The sequence below is a fragment of the Bombina bombina genome, chromosome 4 (assembly GCF_027579735.1).
Source record: "Bombina bombina isolate aBomBom1 chromosome 4, aBomBom1.pri, whole genome shotgun sequence".
Taxonomy (NCBI): domain Eukaryota; kingdom Metazoa; phylum Chordata; class Amphibia; order Anura; family Bombinatoridae; genus Bombina; species Bombina bombina.
In genome coordinates this window covers 937,593,811-937,607,959 of record NC_069502.1, presented here as the reverse complement: position 1 = coordinate 937,607,959, position 14,149 = coordinate 937,593,811, and the positions used below count along the sequence as shown (strand labels likewise).

Sequence of the window (14,149 nt, the reverse complement as noted above, 5' to 3'; positions counted from 1 at the left end):
TGTCTTCACCAGCATAACTAATTTTATGGGGTTGATTTATCAAGCGTCGGCGGAACCCCGCGCACAGCCAATCACGCGCGGGCAGGAGCTGTCAATCTCCACGGTAGGACGAGAAATTTGCCACCTAAGAGATAGGGAAGAGTTAGGGAAGCAGTGGTCTGATGACCGCTGCTTCATAAATACGGACTGCAGGTTCTAGGGGTGATTTGATAAATTGACCCCTATATCTCTTTTGCATGTTACATTTTTAATGAGCCTTTGAGATTACATTGTTACACCATTTTCATTAGAAGAAAGTAATTAAAGTTATGTTAGACTTTAAAAATAGATCAATTTTCTTTGTTTATCCATTTACACATACAGGAGCAGATGTATCGACATATGACATAATCACTGGCCAAATACCTTTCTGGAGCAGCACAGAGGTGTTTCCCAAACATGACTTTAACTAAGTTTCTGATTTAAAGGGACAGTCAACACCAGAATTGTTGTTGTTTTAAAAGATAGATAATCCCTTTATTACCTATTTCCCAGTTATAATAATACCCTTTTTACCTCTGTAATTAACTTGTATCTAAGCATCTTCTGACAGCCCCCTGATCACATGACATTTTATTTATTATCTATTGACTTTCATTTTAGCCAATTAGAACAGTGTTTGCCACAATCCACGGGCATGCTCACAATGTTATCTATAGGGTTTACCTGAACTAGCTCTCCCCTGCTGTGTAAAGCAAATACAAAAGCATGTGATTAGAGGCGGCCTTCAAGGGCTTAGAAATTATCATATGAGCCTTCCTAGGTCTAGCTTTCAACTAAGAATACCAAAAGAACAAAGCAAAATTGGTGATAAAAGTAAATTGGAAAGTTGTTTAAAATTACATGCCCTATTTGAAACATGAAAGTTTGTTTTGGCTTGACTGTCCCTTTAAGGTTAAACACTTAGTAAAAAAAATGATTTCATTTAATAAATAAAATTATAAAATGAAATTGAGCATTATATGTTTACACTGCAATGTATGTTAAGTGTGTAATTCTATTTCCAGCCAGTTGATGGCAGTGTGACCACTATAATAAAGCATCTATTTTCTTCATAGCAGACTCATTTGTTACCTGGAAAATGTAATTATACATAAAAATAACGTAAAACTTGCATGGAAATAAATATATACAGGCGTACCTCAGAGATATTGGGGTTTGATTCCAAACCACCGCAATATTTTGAATATAGCAATGAAGTGAGCCACACAACATTTTTCTGTTTCCCAGTGCATATAAAAGTTATATTTACACTATAATGTAGTGTATTAAGTGTGCAATAGCATTATTTCTAAATAAAAAAACAACAACAAAAAAAAAAACAATGTACATACCTTAAAGTGACAGTCTACACCAAAATGTTTCTTATTTAAAAAGATAGATAATCCCCCTTTATTACCCATTCCCCGTTTTTGCATAACCAACACAGTTAGATAAATATGCTTTTTACCTCTGTGATTACCTTGTATCTAAGTCTCTGCAGACAGCCTCCTTATCTAAGTGCTTTTGACAGACATGCAGTGTAGGCAATCAGTGAAGACTCCTAAATAACTTCACGGGAGTGAGCACAATGTTATCTATATGAAACACATGAACTAACACTGTCTAACTGTGAAAAACGTTCAAAATGCTCTGAAGTAAGAGGCGGTTTTCAACGGTTTAGAAATCAGTTTGAGCCTAGCTAGGTTTAGCTTTTCAAAAATACCACCAAGGGAACAAAGCAAATTTGATGATAAAAGTAAATTGGAAAGTTGTTTAAAATTGCATGCACTATCTGAATCATGAAAGTTTAGTTTTGACTTTACTGCCCCTTTAATTACAAAATGCTTTATTGCTAAAAAAAAAAAAGTGCAAACAATCATCTGAGCCTTAAAGGGACACTGAACCCAAATTTTTTCTTTTGTGATTCATATAGAGCAAGCAATTTTAAGCAACTTTCTAATTTACTCCTATTAATTTTACTTCGTTCTCTTGCTTTCTTTATTTGAAAAAAAAAAAAGGCATCTAAGCTAAGGAGCCAGCCAATTTGTGGTTCAGAACCATGGACAGCACTTGTTTATTGGTGCTGTCCAATCAGCAAGGAAAAAATAAAATTTGATCATAGGAGTAAATTAGAAAGTTGCTTAAAATTGCATGCTCTATCTGAATCATGAAAGAAAATTTTTGGGTACAGTGTCCCTTTAAGTGAGTCATAATCTTTTTGCTGGTGGTGTGTATATATGTGAATTCATATATGTGAATTCATGTGTTTATATGTGTATATATGGTGGGAAAAAGGCACTGATAGGCTTGCCCGACACAAGGTTGGCTGCTACAAGCCTTTAATTTGTAAAAAGAGCAATATATGCAAAGCACAATAAAACTAGGTATGCCTGTATGTATATAACATTTTAAAATAGCCTATTTCACATGCAACAAAGACAAAAAAAAATTGCTTTAATGCCCCTTTAAGTAAAAAGCTGAACAAATACTATGGCATGGGATGACGTATATTACTGGGAAAAGACCATTTCCCCACAAGAAGCTGACCAAATCTACAGTTGTGAACTGAGTTCATTGATCCTTCTTGTTTCAAAAACAGGAAATAGGCAGGTGGTCATCTTCCTTCTATTTAAAATAGTTAATTGTTTCTGGATCCTGTAAATATGATTTCCACTGTTTTACACTACTAAACTAAATGCTATTTTGGCTCTTTACATAAAAAAAAATAACAAAAATCAGTACAAAGGCATTCTGTTTCGAAACACCCTTTCAGATTATTTTATTTTTCATAAAATATTTAGGAAACCTTTAAAAGTATCATTTAAGTTAAAGGATGAATAAACGAATAAACAATAATATACATTAAATAGCAGCAATTAAACATATAATTTTATGTATTTATTTTTTAATTTAATTTATTTATTATTTTATAATAAGTAATTAATCAGTTTATTTAATATATTGCACAGAAAAAAGTTTAAGGAAAGCTTTTAAAACCAAAGTTGAAATTAATAGGAATTATGTTTTATTGCACAACTGATAGTCAGGTATCAATTGCTAATTGGCTTATAATTAGAAACAAACTTCAATTTCAGCCTCCTTTTCTTATCAAATTAGACCGTTATTGTCACATCTGGATCTTCAATTTGTAAATGACAACGTTTTGGGCATACAATAGACCCTTAATCATAAGTGCCCGAAACGTTGTCATTTACAAGCTGATGACCCAGATGTGACAATAAAAGTCTTATTTTAAAGAAAAAGGAGGCTGCAATTGAAGTTTGTTTCTATGCAACAAGTTGCTGGATGTGACAGATCCAGGGTTCCGTGCCCCTAAACATGAAACTTTTTGTGTGGTTTTCCTATATTGAAGGAAACATAATTGTCTTATAAGGACACCTTTCACCACTGTCTTGGTAGATAGGAACAAGTAGTCTCAAGGATAAAACCCGTTTTTCATTACATTTCATCTGATAAAAAAAAAAAAAGTGAAGCATTTCCTAAATCTTAGGTGAATGAAAGACCATTTTTTAAAAATACTATTAAAAACAGGGGCACTTTCATTCATCAAAGTTTACAAAGCAGCCATTTTGTTAAAAAAATTACCTTTTTTTCTTTTCACTGCTACAGCAGCTTCCCCCACATAGCGATCCTCTATTCACACCTTTAGCAATGACTAATCCGGCAGGAATTAGAGAAAAAACAAAATTTATGCTTACCTGATAAATTAATTTCTTCTATGGTACGACGAGTCCACGGATTCATCCTTTACTTGTGGGATATTATCCTACTGCTAACAGGAAGTGGCAAAGAGCACCACAGCAGAGCTGTCTATATAGCTCCTCCCTTAGCTCCACCCCCCAGTCATTCGACCGAAGGTACAGGAAGAAAAAGGAGAAACTAAAAGGTGCAGAGGTGACTGAAGTTTAAAATAAAAACATATAATCTGTCATAAAATGACAGGGCGGGCCGTGGACTCGTCGTACCATAGAAGAAATTAATTTATCAGGTAAGCATGAATTTACTTTTCTTCTATAAGGTACGACGAGTCCACGGATTCATCCTTTACTTGTGGGATACAATACCAAAGCTACAGGACACGGATGAACGGGAGGGACAAGACAGATGGTTAAACAGAAGGCACCACTGCTTGAAGAACTTTTCTCCCAAAAATAGCCTCCGAAGAAGCAAAAGTATCAAATTTGTAAAATTTGGAAAAGGTATGAAGCGAAGACCAAGTCGCAGCCTTACAAATCTGTTCAACAGAAACATCATTTTTAAAAGCCCATGTGGAAGCCACTGCTCTAGTAGAGTGAGCTGTAATCCTTTCAGGAGGTTGCTGTCCAGCAGTCTCGTATTCCAAACGGATGATGCTTTTCAGCCAAAAAGAAAGAGAGGTAGCCGTAGCTTTTTGACCTCTACGTTTTCCAGAATAGACAACAAACAAAGAAGATGTTTGACGGAAATCTTTGGTTGCTTGCAAGTAAAACTTCAAAGCACGAACCAAGTCCAAATTGTGCAACAGATGCTCCTTCTTAGAGGAAGGATTAGGACACAGAGAAGGAACAACAATTTCCTGATTGATATTCCTATTAGTAACAACCTTAGGAAGGAATCCAGGTTTGGTACGCAAAACCACCTTATCAGCATGGAAAACAAGATAAGGCGAGTCGCATTGCAATGCAGATAGTTCAGAAACTCTTCGAGCCGAAGAGATAGCAACTAAAAACAGACCTTTCAAAGATAGAAGCTTAATATCTATGGAATGCATAGGTTCAAACGGAACCCCTTGAAGAACTTTAAGAACTAAATTCAAACTCCATGGTGGAGCAACAGGTTTAAACACAGGCTTTATTCTAACTAAAGCCTGACAGAACAACTGAACGTCTGGAACATCTGCCAGACGCTTGTTCAGTAGAATTGATAAAGCAGATATCTGTCCCTTTAAGGAACTAGGTGATAGCCCCTTCTCCAATCCTTCTTGGAGAAAGGACAAAATCCTAGGAATCCTGATCTTACTCCATGAGTAGCCTTTGGATTCTCACCAATAAAGATATTTACGCCATATCTTATGATAATTTTTCCTAGTGACAGGCTTTCGAGTCTGAATCAAGGTATCTATGACCGACACAGAGAAACCCCGCTTGGATAAAATCAAGCGTTCAATCTCCAAGCAGTCAGCCGCAGAGAAAGTAGATTTGGATGCTGGAACGGACCTTGAATCAGAAGGTCCTGTCTCAATGGCAGAGTCCATGGGGGAAGAGATGACATGTCCACCAGGTCTGCATACCAAGTCCTGCATGGCCAGGTGCTATCAAAATCACCAAAGCTCTCTCCTGTTTGATTCTGGCAATCAAACGAGGAAGGAGAGGAAACCCATTGCTGAATCAATTGCGCAAACACCTCTGGATGGAGTTCCCACTCCCCCGGATGAAAAGTCTGAGGACTTAGAAAATCTGCTTCCCAGTTCTCCACTCCTGGGATATAGATTGCTGATAGATGGCAAGAGTGAGTCTCTGCCCATTGAAATATTTTGGTAACCTCTATCATCGCTAGAGAACTCTTTGTTCCCCCCTGATGATTGATATATGCTACAGTCGTGATATTATCCGACAGGAATCTTATGAATTTGGCCGAAGCCAGCTGAGGCCACGCCTGAAGCGCGTTGAATATCGCTCTCAGTTCTAGAATATTTATCGGGAGGAGAGCCTCCTCCTGAGTCCACAAACACTGTGCTTTCAGGGAATTCCAGACTCCACCCCAGCCCAATAGGCTGGCGTCCGTCGTCACTATGACCCACACTGGCCTGCGGAAACACATTCCCTGGGACAGATGATCCTGTGACAACCACCAAAGAAGAGAGTCTCTGGTCTCTTGATCCAGATTTATCTGAGGAGATAAATCTGCATAATCCCCATTCTACTGATTGAGCATGCATAGTTGCAGTGGTCTGAGATGCAAGCGAGCAAACGGCACTATGTCCATTGCCGCTACCATCAGTCCGATTACCTCCATACACTGAGCCACTGACGGCCGAGGAATGGAATGAAGAGCACGGCAGGTGGTTAAAATCTTTGATTTCCTGACCTCCATCCCAGAAATGGAACTCTTGTGAGAGGGATAATTGAACTCTTTTTTACGTTCACCTTCCACCTGTGAGATCTTAGAAAAGCCAACACAATGTCCGTGTGAGACTTGGCTAGTTGGTAAGTCGACACCTGAATTAAGATATCGTCCAGATAAGGCGCCACTGCTATGCCCCGCGGTCTTAGAACCGCCAGAAGGGTCCCTAGCACCTTTGTGAAAATTCTGGGAGCTGTGGCCAACCCGAAGGGAAGAGCCACAAACTGGTAATGCTTGTCCAGAAAGGCGAACCTGAGGAACTGATGATGATCTTTGTGGATAGGGATGTGTAGATACGCATCCTTTAAGTCCACGGTGGTCATATATTGACCCTCCTGGATCATTGGTAAAATAGTCCAAATGGTCTCCATCTTGAAAGATGGGACTCCGAGGAATTTGTTTAGGATCTTGAGATCTAAAATTGGTCTGAAGGTTCCCTCTTTTTTGGAAACCACAAACAGATTGGAGTAAAACCCCTGCCCCTGTTCTGCTTTCGGAACTGGGCGGATCACTCCCATGGAATATAGGTCTTCTACACAGCGTAAAAACGCCTCTCTTTTTGTCTGGTTTGCAGACAATTGAGAAAGATGGAATCTCCCCCTTGGAGGAGAATCTTTGAAACCTAGAAAATACCCCTGGGTTACGATTTCTAAAGCCCAAGAGTCCTGAACGTCTCTTGCCCAAGCCTGAGCAAAGAGAGAAAGTCTGCCCCCTACTAGATCCGGTCCCGGATTGGGGGCTACCCCTTCATGCTGTCTTGGTGGCAGCAGCGGGCTTCTTGGCCTGTTTACCTTTGTTCCAAGTCTGGTTAGGTCTCCAGACTGACTTGGATTGAGCAAAATTCCCCTCTTGTTTTGCAGCAGGGGAAGAGGTAGAGGGACCACCTTTGAAGTTTTCGAAAGGAACGAAAATTATTTTGTTTGGTCCTCATCTTATTTGTCTTATCCTGAGGAAGGGAATGGCCTTTCCCACCAGTGATGTCTGAAATGATCTCTTTCAGTTCAGGCTCGAATAGGGTCTTACGTTTGAAAGGGATGGCTAAAAGCTTAGATTTTGATGATACATCAGCAGACCAGGACTTAAGCCATAACGCTCTACGCGCTAAAATGGCAAAACCTGAATTCTTTGCCGCTAATTTAGCCAGTTGAAAAGCGGTATCTGTAATGAAAGAATTAGCTATCTTGAGAGCCCTAATTCTATCCAAAATATCATCTAATGGGGTCTCAACCTGAAGAGCCTCCTCCAGAGCCTCGAACCAAAAAGCAGCTGCAGTAGTTACAGGAACAATGCACGCTATAGGTTGGAGAAGAAAACCCTGATGAACAAATATTTTCTTTAAGAGACCCTCTAATTTTTTATCCATAGGATCTTGGAAATCACAACTGTCCTCAATAGGTATAGTTGTACGCTTAGCCAGGGTAGAAATAGCTCCCTCCACCTTAGGGACCGTCTGCCACGAGTCCCGCATGGTGTCTGATATGGGAAACATTTTCTTAAAAGTAGGAGGGGGAACGAACGGAATACCTGGTCTATCCCACTCCTTAGTAACAAAGTCCGAAATCCTCTTAGGGACCGGAAAAACATCAGTGTAGGCAGGAACCTCTAGAAATCTGTCCATTTTACACAATTTCTCTGGAACTACAATAGGGACACAATCATCCAGAGTCGCTAAAATCTCCCTGAGCAACAAGCGGAGGTGTTCTAGTTTAAATTTAAAAGCCGTCATATCTGAGTCTGTCTGAGGGAACATCTTTCCTGAATCCAAAATCTCTCCCTCAGACAGTAAATCCCTCACCCCCAACTCAGAACATTGTGAGGGTACATCGGATATGGCTAATAAAGCGTCAGAGGGCTCAGCATTTGTTCTCACACCAGACCTACTGCGCTTCCCCTGCAACCCAGGCTGCTTAGATAAAACCTCTGTGATGGTAGTATTCATAACTGCGGCCATATCTTGCAGGGTGAATGAATTAGACGCACTAGAAGTACTTGGCGTCGCTTGTGCGGGCGTTAATGGTTGTGACACTTGGGGAGAATTAGATGGCATAACCTGATTCCCTTCTGACTGAGAATCATCCTGCGACATACTTTTAGTAGCTAAAATATGTTCTTTGCAATTTAATTGACCTTTCAGTGCATGAGGGACACATTCCAAGTGGGGGTTCAACAATGGCTTCTAAACATATTGAACAATGACTTTCCTCAATGTCAGACATGTTGAACAGGCTAGTAATGACTACAAACAAGCTTGAAAACACTTTATTTAGTAAAAAAAAAATCAATCCTAAAAACGGTACTGCGCCTTTAAGAGAAAAAAAGCATACACGTTCTGCAAATGCACCAAACTTTTCAAATTTTTGATAGCAGACTCAATTTGTGTAGTTAAGTTTGCCCCACAAGAAAATAAAACATTTAACCATTTATTGTGCAAACCGGATTGAAATAAGGCCTAAATCTGGAAAAAAACACCCCCAACACCTCGCCACAGCCCTGCTGTGGTGCCTACCTGCCCTTAGGGATTGTAAATATGGGGTTAAAGCTTCAATTTGGCCCAAAACATCCACAAGGGCCCTCAGGAGTTGGAGCTTGCTGCGTGAAAACAACTGCGCACCTGAGGCGGAAAAATAGGCCCCGCCCATCTCACTCGATGTCTTTACAGCCTGAAAGAACCGCACCAGAGCGGTTTTAAACTAGCCATGTGGGTTCTGAGACACAAAAATTAAGCCAAGTGTACCCTCAATAAAGTTGCCAAAAAAACGTTATTGCCCACAAAACGTTAACAGCACTCCCAGTTCATAAAATGTTTGCCCACAAACATTCAAAAAACAGTGTCAACCATTTTTTAATTAGCCCCTTATGCAAGCTTAGTAATGCCCTTCTAAAGCTCTTAGGATTACTGCTTACCCTTATCCTCATGGGGATACTGTCAGCCTTTTTGAAATACACAGTCTCTCCAGAAAACATGACTGAACATACCTCACTGCTATATAGCATGAAAATGTTCCTCACACTGAAGTTTCCTGTACTCCTCAGTCTCTGTGGGAACTGCACTGGATCTTAGTGACAAATGCTAAGATCATCCTCCTCCAGGCATAAGTCTTCATCCATCTGCTGCCTGAGAGTAAATGGTACACACCGGTACCATTTAAAACAAAAAACTCTTGCTTGAAGAAATTAAAAACTAATATTTTATCACCTCTTTCACTTTACCCTTCCTAGTACTTAAGAGTAGGCAAAGAGAATGACTGGGGGGTGGAGCTAAGGGAGGAGCTATATAGACAGCTCTTCTGTGGTGCTCTTTGCCACTTACTTTTAGCAGGAGGATAATATCCCACAAGTAAAGGATGAATCCGTGGACTCGTCGTACCTTATAGAAGAAAAAGGTATTTTTTTTTACCAAAACAACTGCTTTGTAAACCTTGATGAATGAAAGTGCCCCTGTTTTTAATAGTATTTTTAAAAAACGGGCTTTCATTCATCAAATACTGTGATGGAGTATAATGAAGTGGCTCAATGGTCTTTTAAACTTATGATACTCTAATACCCAGTGAGTGATATCTTTAATTTACAACAGGTTTTAAGAGCCTTCTTTAATTAATGCGTTTTTATATTATCAAAATAATTCTCAACTAGAAGTTTAGTTGTCACAAGTAATATTATTCCAGCCTAATAGGCCATTTCTGTGAGTTAATAGTTGTCTTTTAAAAAGAAAAACAAACATTGTAATATACTTTCATTATTTATTTTGCCAACTTCCCTACAATTTAACTAACTAAAAGGTTCTGAATTTTGACCCTGTTATATTCTACACAGTGAATGCTTGAGCCGTGTAGAAACTAATGTATACATGTCCCTAACTGGCAAAGCAGAGGCAATAATGTAAAGAAACTTAAAAGACTGTTTTAGGGGTGTGTCCATGGGTTACAACAATGTACATTTTGCTTATTAAATGATATGATGCTTTTACAATATGTTGCAATGAAAAACGTAATTGCTAACGTATTATGCAGATATAAAACAAGAACTAATATCCCTTTAAAGGGATGAGAAACCCAACATTTTTCTTTCATGATTCAGATAGAACATACCATTTTAAACAACTTTCCAGTTTACTTCTATTATCAAACTTGCTTCATTCTCTTGGTATCATTTGTTGAAGGAGCAGCAATGCACTACTGGTTTCTAACTAAACAGATAGATGAGCCAATGACAATCGGTATATATATATATATATATATATATATATATAGGCAAAAAGAGTCAGTTGCACTCTCACAAACAGTTCTCCAAGGGCCAGGGTGCTAGAGTAGTTGAAATGTAGCAAAACAGGAAACAGCACTCTCTGGACTTAAGTAAAAAACAAGTAGTTTATTCAGTAACGTTTCGGGGAATGCTCCCCTTCATCAGACCCATCGGTCTGATGAAGGGGAGCATTCCCCGAAACGTTACTGAATAAACTACTTGTTTTTTACTTAAGTCCAGAGAGTGCTGTTTCCTGTTTTGCTATATATATATATATATATATATATATATATATATATATATATATGCAGCCACCAATCAGCAGCTAGAACCTAGGATCTTAGCTGATAAACCTTTCAGCAAAGGCTAACAATAGAAGGAAGCAAATTAAATAATAGAAGTAAATTGGAAAGTTGTTTAAAATGGTATGTTCTGTCTGAATCATAATGTCTAAATATGACTTTACTGTCCCTTTAACTGTCGGCTAAACATCTTAGTATCTTAGGATATCTGCAATATAAGCACGGCCACCTCCCTTGCCTGAGATTCTGAATTTGTAAAACTTAGGAATTAAAGTTTGTACAAAAAAATAAAAAAAAACGTCAGAGCTGCCAGTATCGATTAAACAAGTGTTTTAAACATGTCATGTGTTGACGCTTTTCACAAAATACTCACATGTACTTTAGGCGTAGGTGGAAGTCCATTGCTAATTGGTTTCTAAAAAAAGAGGAAGATGATTTAGACAAGTTTAGAACACAGCTTTAATCTGTGAGTAACATTTCTCACAAAGAAATTGGGTCAAATTAATTGGTCACCATTTAAATAACTGCAGAAGAGAATATCCCTAAGGATAAATTCAGTTATGAAGCCACATTCATTTTTACAAGGAGGTGTGAAACACCATTGGGACTTATTATAAATTAACACACGCACCAAAGGAATTACACAACAAAAACTTTTTAACAGAAATGTCATATTTGCTTGCAGCCTAATATATAATAATATATTACACATAAGACGTTTTATTTATGGAATCTTATATTAAACATATCAACCAAAAAATGATCTCGCTTGTTATTATACAAATTATAAATGATAAAGTAAAGTAAAAACCTTGGAGATATTTATAAAATGTTTAGTGTATAATGAGAAACTTTGCAATATAATTCCATTATTTATTTTGCCCCCTTTCCATGTAATTTAGCTCTGAAAATTGAGCAATTTCTAATTCTCAGAACTTGATATGCACCCTGCTGACATATCAAGGCTAACTCTGCTACATACATCCCAAATTGGATTTATCAGATAACTGTAAAACATTTCACTTTATCCTAACTTTATGACCGGGACTAGCCTTGCTGTCTGCTGACTAAAGCCCAGATTGGCTCCTCCAAATAAGGCAAATGATGGGTGGAGTTTGGCTTTTAAAAAATGACTGCAGTAAAAAGATTGTTAAGAAAGGTGTTTACTGTCCCTTTAATAGGCAATTTGATGCTAGAACTGAGACTATGTACAAAATGTTCAACCACACAAAATATCACTTTATATACCAATCAGTCAAACTGGTAAAAATGTAAACTTTATTTTTCTGCCCACTTTTCCTGAAATTAAACTCTCAAATTTGTGATTTTCCACTGTACCCAGAAAGGCTGAATTGCATCTTGCTAGATTTAGGACCCTGACTCTACAACATTCTACACAGTGATTATTTGATCAGCGCAGAAGCTGATTTTATTTCTGTCCCTAAATGGCCGAACAGACTGCAAAATTGCTAACAAAATGATTGTTTTAAATGCTCTTAAAAATGTATTTTGTATGCAGATTTTTTTTTTGTTGCAGTACTTAATTGTGGATATATTCTCTGTCTCTCTTACACATGATACTTTAAAGGGACATTAAACACTAAACGAATGCTAGATAGAATGGTGCATTCAAATAAAAGATTATTCTGTGAATAACATGTAAATTTATTTTTTAAAGTTTAATTAGCTGTTTAAATATTGACAAAATAAGTGTAAAGTTTTAGTGTCTAAAAAACAAAGGGAGCTGCCTTGTTGTAACTTAGGTTACCTTCTCTGTTGTGGCCAATTAGAGACAGTTATAAATAGGTCACTAGAGTGTGCAGCAAATGGCTGTGTGGAATATAACAGTGTTCTGCACTTCCATTTCTAACAAGAACTGAAATGCTCACAATTTCAGAATGGAATTACAGGGAAAGGGGACAAAATAAATAATGAATGTATATTGCAGTTTTTTTTTATTTATACAGTTTATCATTTTATATTACAATCTCAAAGTGTTTAATGTCCATTAAGGCAAATTGACAGTTATATGACTGGTGAGCAGACAGTGGATATTTATTAGCTAAAACACACACAATCCAGATTGCAGCGTTTTTTGCATAAACAGAAAATAAATTAAAACCAATTCCAGGGGTATAATAATACAGATTAATGCAATATATCCAAAGATTTGGGCTCTTTTATGCTCACAACATACAACTCATCATGTCTCTATAATCTTCTATTGTTGTAAATTCATGACACAGAAAAGAGAAGATTTGTGTGTGTAATCAAGTACATTTTAGCACCTAGGTGGTAACTCAGCATACAGCAAGCTACTGAGCTGTTCATTCCTGGTAGAGCACTTGTCTTTCTGTATGTTTTTGCAATATGACCCCGGAGAAATCACGCGAAGTGTGATGGGAGAAACCAGTCGTGGATTCTCGCCTAATGTGCTTAGAGGTATATAGGTGCCCCTCACTAATGAGGCACAAAAGCCCAAAATGATCACTTGGGTTGCCATGATCCGAAGGATTACCTGGTATTTTGGGGCTGGACTGACCTTGTTAGGCGGGATCAGACTGATACACTTCAGGAAAGTTCTCCTCTGTGAAACGCACAATTGAGCTAAAAGAGGCTGCTCTTAGGTGGTAACTCGCCATAGAACAAGCTACCGAGCTGTTGTTCGTTACTGGTAGAGCGCTCCTCTTTCCGTATGTAATCAGTGAATGAGTATCCAAATAAACTACGTAGTCATCTTAAAAAAAACTATTGCCAAAGTCATTGATAAATACTTATGAGCATAAAAGAATCCTTTAAATGCTGCACACATCTCAGTGTAATAACCCTTCCTCAGGAGTAAAATATGTCTTGTTATAGAAGAGAATCTTGTATAAACCTGGGATCTGTGTTGCACCCCCTGCTGTGTCATTCCGGTTTACATGTAACAACTTGGAGACACCATTGAAAGCTACAGCTGACCTGTACTGAACTGTACTGGTATTTAGCACTGTATTTAAATATCAATAACATTTTATTTGCTATAGCTTCTGTCCCATATTTATTAGCTACAATGATTTGGTTAGATGCACTTACATTTTAGCAAAGCAAAAGCTATATCAATTAGAGTAAGCAAATAAACTGGCACCCACCGGCACATCCTTCTTCTCTTTGCGAGAAGGCACACTAAGCGACTTGGAAATTCTGTTTTCAGTTTGCTGAAGCAAAGGATTTTCCCTGTCTCCATTTAACTGGATGGAGCCTACTCCATTGCCTAAGAAAAAAAATAATGTAAGCATCAATATCCATATGTTTACATTGTACTACAGTATTTTCATCCATATTAAAAAGCAGATTTAACACATGCTGATTTTTTGTTTAATTTGAAGTAAAGCTGTTTAAATCAAACCTGAAACTAACACAACGGTATCAGTTGTGTAGCTCCTACTAATAAAGGTACAAATAACCAAATCCGGAAAATC

At 37.8% G+C, this 14,149-nt stretch overlaps 1 protein-coding gene across 3 annotated transcripts in view; it reads right to left on the bottom strand.

Annotated features, from left to right (window-relative positions):
* Positions 1 to 14,149, bottom strand: part of MAP4K3 (mitogen-activated protein kinase kinase kinase kinase 3) — a 788,683-nt gene that overhangs the window by 119,179 nt on the left and 655,355 nt on the right. For all 3 annotated transcript variants that reach the window (XM_053711916.1, XM_053711915.1, XM_053711914.1), the window contains 2 exons: positions 13,820 to 13,941; positions 11,062 to 11,103 (listed from right to left, as the gene is read on the bottom strand). In XM_053711916.1, coding sequence (XP_053567891.1) covers positions 11,062 to 11,103; positions 13,820 to 13,941 — 164 coding nt within the window. The remainder of the gene's footprint in view (positions 1 to 11,061; positions 11,104 to 13,819; positions 13,942 to 14,149) is intronic.